Source organism: Convolutriloba macropyga, chromosome 13 (assembly GCF_964194025.1).
Source record: "Convolutriloba macropyga chromosome 13, txConMacr16.3, whole genome shotgun sequence".
In the NCBI taxonomy this organism is placed as follows: Eukaryota; Metazoa; Xenacoelomorpha; order Acoela; family Convolutidae; genus Convolutriloba; species Convolutriloba macropyga.
In genome coordinates, this window is record NC_134480.1 from 5537022 (window position 1) to 5543851 (window position 6830).

Here is a 6830-nt window from a genome sequence, read left to right on the forward strand (position 1 = left end):
CATCCCTATTTCTATGTTTATTGCCAGCTCCATCACTTGTCTCGGCTCTACTGTCTGTTTAAGGAAATCTTTTTGGATCTCTGGATCAATCAGATTGGTGATGAACACATCACGTATCACGGTATCTCCTTGTTCTTAAAATCACAGTTTTCCGCTATTTCTTTAAGCTTTCCACAGAAATAATTGACAGTTTCAACTCGAAGATGCTTCGTGATTAGGAAAACATGACAATCGAAAGTAATGTTTCGGGGTAGTATGAAGGCAGCCTCCACGGTTTTGCAGAATTTTCCAGCTGTGGACAATGTATCGATCAATTTATGTGAATTTTCGCAATTCAGGATCCTTTTTTCTTGCATTTCAATGCTCAAGTAAAGTAGAGAGACCGTTTTCCAGTCCGCGGGTGGCCAAAGTTTATCCTTGCACATGACGCCAATTTCAATTAGCCTTTGACATTTATTCTGCCAATTCATCTTCTGTTGTGCATTACGAGCGTTTCGTTCTCCCTGAGATTTTGCCAAAGATACAATAATTATCGCATCCTAGATGGGCTCCAAAGGAAGATCCTCCATCTCTGGTTTCGGGCCGAGGAGAGTATCAATGATGATATTTTCGTTTGCAAGAACTGCCAGCTTGTATTGAACTCTCCACTTTTCAAATCGTACTGGTGGGTCGGGTGTTGGTTTGTCTCAGAATGCGTCAATTCCGAGCGGTGTACGCTTGTTTGCCGGCTGCGCCTTGCTGCACTTTAAAAAATTCATGTAGGTTTTCGCGGTACCAGCCTGTATTGAACCCTCCATTTTACCATCGTAGTGGTGGGTCAGGTGTCGGTTTGTCCCAGAATGCGTCAGTTCCGAGCCGTGTTCGCTTGTTTTCTGGCTGCGTCGTGTTGTACTTTATTACATTTTTGTAGGCTTTCGCGATGCGCGAGCGTATTACTTTACGAATTGAGTTTCGCGGCCCCAAATCAGAACTTAGTTCTTTAACAAAACTTGCGGCGCGAGATTGTGAAGAAAGAAGAGCTACTGAAAATGAATTGAATTAATGAAAGTATAACTCAAGTGCTCATAGACAAAGAGTGAACGTATGATCACACATGTCTGATCATAAGGCGGGAAACAAAAGATAAATGAATAAAGATCAACTCCTGACAGGAAGTTTGAACAAGAAGAAATATAAGGAAGGGCAAATTGAAATGAAATAAACCTATATATATCATATAAAATTTACTGCACCAGATAAAAAAATGAAGACTTATACTCCGGTATCACAGGCCGCGAACCGGCCTGAGGGCTGGCTTGCGGCATCTGTTTTTTAACTCCATAAATATTACATGGTGGCGATAATAAAATTTTCCGGGTTCTTTCATATGACTTTTTAATGTTTTCGAAACTCTGCCTTCGAGTTGAGATGCTATAATTATTTTCCTCTAAATGACGGATCTTTGCCACGTTCCTTTTTAATTTTGTTCTAAAATAAAAGCATTTGCCGCTAATGCTAGTAATGGGTGTCTGAGAAAGAATGATTTGCTCGGGTTGTTAATCTGAAAGTTTTTTTTGTTCTTAGTTCAAAAAAACGTACCTAAGTACTATCTATAGAAAAAAAGAAGGCAAGACGCGAGCCTTCGGGCTGGCGTGCGGCCTCTCTTTTTACTTCCAGAAATAGTTTTTGTGCTAATAAGTTTTCCGGTTTTATTTTAGAGGCGTCAAAACGTAGCCTTTGTTGTGAAATGAAATAATTTGTCTCCTTTCACTGAGGATTTTTTTATTTAATCTCTCCTAATTTTGTTCTAGGATAAGCAGTCACCACTAAAGCAAGTAAAAATGTCTGAGAGGAACTGATGTGCCCATTTTGTCCATTGATAAGTTTTTGCTTGTTCTTACTCCAGAGTAAAGCAGGTTTCGCTAATTTGTCGGGGAAAACCGAAAATGAGACAAGTAAATAACCGTGAACCAATCTCGAGCTGTCTTACGGCAACTGCTTTTTTTTCAATTTATAGATGGTATTTGGATGCGTGCGTATATATGCTGTGATAATTTTTTTTATGCCCTGGGATTGTTAAAAGGCAATGAGCCAGCCTCTGAGCTGACTTGCGACCTCTTTTTTACTTCTTTAAACAGTATTTTGTTCAGTATGTATTTTGTGCTATTAAAAGTTTTCCTCTGCAATTCGAGGGAAGTTGATACAATGCCTTTGGGTTCGGATGAAATGATCTGTTTCCTCTTTGACGCAAAAAACTGCTAAGATAATTGCCTTGAACAAAGTAGAACCAGAAATATGACCAAAATTATGCTACAAACAGCTTTCTTGATTTTATTGAAAATGTTTTTCACTCATTTTAAACACAACTGTCTATAATTTTCTTTGAGATTTCCTGTCTCAACTCCAAATGTCTCTCTTGCGTAGAAAAAATCAGAGAAAATAGTTTTGTTCTCCATACCAGCAATTTATTCGAGCTGGTGGCTTGTATCAAATGCATTCAACCATGGTAGATCTACTTTTTCTCATAGTTTCTTCCAAATCTGAACCCCCACCTACTCAAAATAATGGGAAGTGGTGAATGAACTGCTATGCGACAACGTTTTCTTGTTATGCTGCACTTGTGATTTTGTACCAAAGTTCTTCATCAACAAACAATTGTTTTTTTGCAGTGTTTGCAAACAAGTCACTGATGTTGTAGCCCCAGAAAACCATCCATAAAATGTTCCAACGTTAGCCCCAAACTATAAGGTTAACATGTTTTGATACCTGATATTTCTTTGTGTTTCACATATCTGGGTCCAAGCTGCTGTTTTTGGTTGAAAAATTTGGCTCTGTTTTCTTTAAGAGATAAATATTTCTAGATGCTCTTCTCCCGCTTTTGCTCCATATATATTTTAGCCATCTGCACTCCGGTACGGTAGTGATCAACAAAAGAACAGTAATAAAAAATTGAGAAGAATTGGCAGGTAGTGGGATTCCCGTTTTCCCCCGTTTTCTCTGCAAATTTACCCGTTTTCCCAGTTGGGATTTTTTTTTGCTGAAAATCCCGTTTAAATTCCCAGAATTTCCCAGTCTTCCCAATGGGAATATCTAGTGTGCTCGCTGTTTCCACTGGGACAAAAGGGATCATACATACACATACTTAAATTTTAAGATGCTGAAAATTTCCATCTTCCTTCCCCCTGTTAAATAACGGAGACAAAACGGGAACTTAGAAAAGTTCTCGTGAAACGATGCTCCTGGTACAGTCTATATAAACGTTGATCACCTTCAATCACAATGATTTCAAGAAGAAAACAAACTCAAGCTGAAATTTGTATTACACTAATTTCTACTACGTACAAAACCACTTAATCTAGCTTTGTTTAGCATTTTCTATCAAATCGCTTTAGTTTGATTCACCTTACAACTAAAGTCCTTATTGAGTTGTCTCTATGGTACTGTTAGTATTAATAATCTATCTATAATGTCATAGAACCTCTTGAGAGGCGTAAAGATTTCAAAGAAACATTAGAGGAGTCTTTTATGAACGGAAACTAGTCCATTTTTTCCCAATCATCCAGCTATTTTTTTGAAATAACAAAAAATTAACTTAGACAACCGTCAGCAAATGAATTTCAAAACTGTCACGCTGCAAAGTTTACTGTTTTGCTCAACCTTCTGTTTATGTTGTCCAAATTTATTACTTGAAGCAGACTAAAGTGAATGTCGAACAAGCTTTCAAAATTTCAAAAAGTTTTGAGAGAAGATACATAAACGTTTCTCATTTGAAAAGAAAAAGAGTATTTCACATGCCACCTACAGAATTTCCCGCCTACTACCTTTTATAGTATGCTAACGATAATTCGATCGGGAGAAATAAAACACATGATCAGTAGTTTGGGGGGGGGGGGGGCGGTCATAATAGGAAAGATGCAAAAATTGATCACATGATGAACAGCTGTCTCTATAAGGTGCGATTAGTGTCTCTATAGGTGCGACAAATTGATCGGGAAGATCCCAGTTCAATGTAAATTGATCCAATAGTTACAAAAATGTTATTTTTGAATACTGGAAAAAACATTGTTCTGAATAGGTTATTTGAATTCAAATGCAAATCAAATCTGTGATCAAACCGAATCTATTTACACATACAATAATTTCTGCTCCAGCATAAGTTTTATTATCCAATCTTCTCAGTATCTAACAATATCTGTGCAGTAATAGGACCAGTTCACAAACCCAACAGGCACTTGAATTTATCCGACATAGCCGTATGTGATTAGGATAAAGCGAACAATGAGTAAAAAATCGCTAACAAGTAAACGACTAGCGACGCCCATTCGTGCTTGCACGATAACTTGCTTCTTAGACGGTTTCGAGGTATCATTATTTTCAGCAGAAGAATAGTCACCTCCGATGTTTGATCCAACATTATTCACCGCTGTCAAATCTTCAGGTCCTGTGCCTCCCGTTGCAATAATTGCAACTGTGTATTCCTTAGTACCCTTAGAATTCTGTACACACACTGCATTTGCGAACTGCGCTGGGTGTTTTACTACTAAATTACATTGAGAGCCTGCATTACATTCAGCTTTGAAATCGTAGCTCACTTCACTCGGGTATTTGTTGCTGAAAGAAGCGTACATTTTAATGTTAATTTTTTTCGGAGATACTTTGATACTTGCCGTGTCACCTTCAGTAATATTTAAATTGAAGTACCTCGTATCACCTGGCATCATGCCACTTATATCAAAGTCAAACTTGTTGTCTGATGACGGTCTTGTGCCACCAGCAGGTGGTTTTCCTACCGGTACAACATGTGAGCCAATTTGGCAAGTTTCATCAAGTAGTGAAGGAAGTTCAGCTAAAAATTGCGGGAAGTCTGCATACTTTTTTGCATGGTCGGGATCGCCTCTTGCCATTTCAACTAAATTGCCCCATTCTACTTTTGATCTTGATCCAATTGCAAAGATTGTAACTGGGATCTTCAGATAAGGTTGTATATTTGATGTACATGAAGTAGGCAATCCATCAGTCGTTATAAAGAAAATTTTTCTTATTGCAGGGTCGTTTAGCCTTTTGGGGAGATCTCTTTTAAACATGTCGTTCATAAGTTGATATGCACAGCCAATTCCAGTGCTAAAAAAGAATGTAACCGTTTGTTAAAAAACTTCGTGTTAGCGAAACTGCTTTGAGAGAGGCTTACGTTATAACAATGACTGGAAAAGCTTTCAAAGAAATTCCAAATAAATTTTTATTGCTTGAAAGCCTATTCCAATAAATCGAAATCACTTCCTGCCATTCTTGTCGCAAGTCTTTTAATTCTTTTTGCCAGTGCATTTAAAAACTTTTGGCATTTTTTTTTTCACGTGCACAGAAATTTTTCAGGCTTATAACATTAGATAAAAAAACCGAATTGAGAAAAAACAGAGAAATTCTTTCTAGAAGCCACCATGTTGCTTCAGACTTATATAAACTGTTGATTTTACTGAGCTCTTTGCTACAAAACAGAGGCAGTGCTTTGCCATTTGAACGCGAAATGCAGAGGTAGTCAAAGCCGACGTGTATCATCCATGACAAAATTACTCGTTCAACACCTGTAATTTTGTCACACTTTTTGCTCTTTTTAAAATTAAAATGTCTCGCTTTCGTCAAAAATGAAGAGAAGCAGCAGGTGTTCTGGGAAATTAATTCTTTATCTTCAAATACATGAGAAAAATCACCTTTCCTAATTTTTTTTCCAACGGAGCATTTCGTTTCAATGAATTGAAAACCAATGAATCAAGAGAAATAGACCTATTTTGTTTATCTCTACATAACCTTTCAAACAAACTTCAATTTAACAGTTTATCAAGTCATAATGACATTTGGTCGTATACATGGCGAGCCAATCAAATTTGCCTACTCTTTTGCAACAGATCGAGCTATTTTTTTCGAAAACTTTTGTTATGGAGTCCATTCCAAGTTAGTTACTGCAATTTTTTCTGTCTCCGGATTAAAAAAGGAATGTGAGCAAAAATGTTTTAAAAACAGATCAAAAATCTTTCTTTTCAACAAAAAACAACCGGTAAAAAGCACTAAATTCATCCAAAAAATTTGTCTTCAAAGTATCAAACTTTATCAGGGAACTTTATAAGGTTGACGTTGACTATCAAATAGAACTGCATTAGGACTGTTTTACTTGTTTTTCAGTTATTTTTCTTTTTTCAGAAAACAAAAAATCAAATAAACGCATAAAACTCTACTACTTGTTAACAAAATCTCATCTATCTTATTACCTTCTCCACTTTTGCTGTAAATTAAACCATTTAAAAGCATTTTTTTTTCAATCGTGTTCTCAAAGAAAAAGGAATCGTCAACCTTAAAAATCCGTCCGAATATGTTTCGCCTATTCAACTCCTTTGATACACTGATCACATTGCAGCATCTGTGGAATAAAAAAAACGGGCAGAACTTTCAAAGATTGAAAACTTGCCTGATCAACTGGGAAAGGTCCTCAGCAAAAAATATTTTGCAATTTGAGCATTTTTAATTGTTGCGGCCGAAGGACTTTTCGCGTTTTTGTCTGCTTCAAGGCGGGTGATGATGTAGAAAGAGATAACCAATTCACTGAGAGGTTATTTATGCCGGTTTTAAAAGAAAATACTATTAGAGTTGAATTGAAAAAAGAACTTCAAAATACTGTTCATTTGATTTTGAACAAAAAAAACCTCAATTACTTGTGCGTCACTGGCTGTCTAAAATTTGTTAATAAAAATGAGGTCCTACAAAATCTAAAAAAAACGAGGGAACTAAATTTCAAAAGGAGAGTCAATACTAAAAACAAAAAAACTAGGCGAATAACTTAAGTAATTCAATAAATGCGATGT

General features: G+C 36.5%; 1 protein-coding gene across 1 annotated transcript; it reads right to left on the reverse strand.

The window, feature by feature from the left end:
* Positions 1–4092: 4092 nt before the first annotated feature.
* Positions 4093–5094, reverse strand: LOC142351931 (uncharacterized). Its single transcript, XM_075404196.1, has 2 exons — positions 4852–5094; positions 4093–4590 (listed from the first exon to the last, which is right to left on the reverse strand). Exons 1-2 carry the CDS (start codon positions 5070–5072, stop codon positions 4218–4220), a joined length of 594 nt encoding a protein of 197 aa, XP_075260311.1. The 5' UTR covers positions 5073–5094; the 3' UTR covers positions 4093–4217.
* Positions 5095–6830: the final 1736 nt, after the last annotated feature.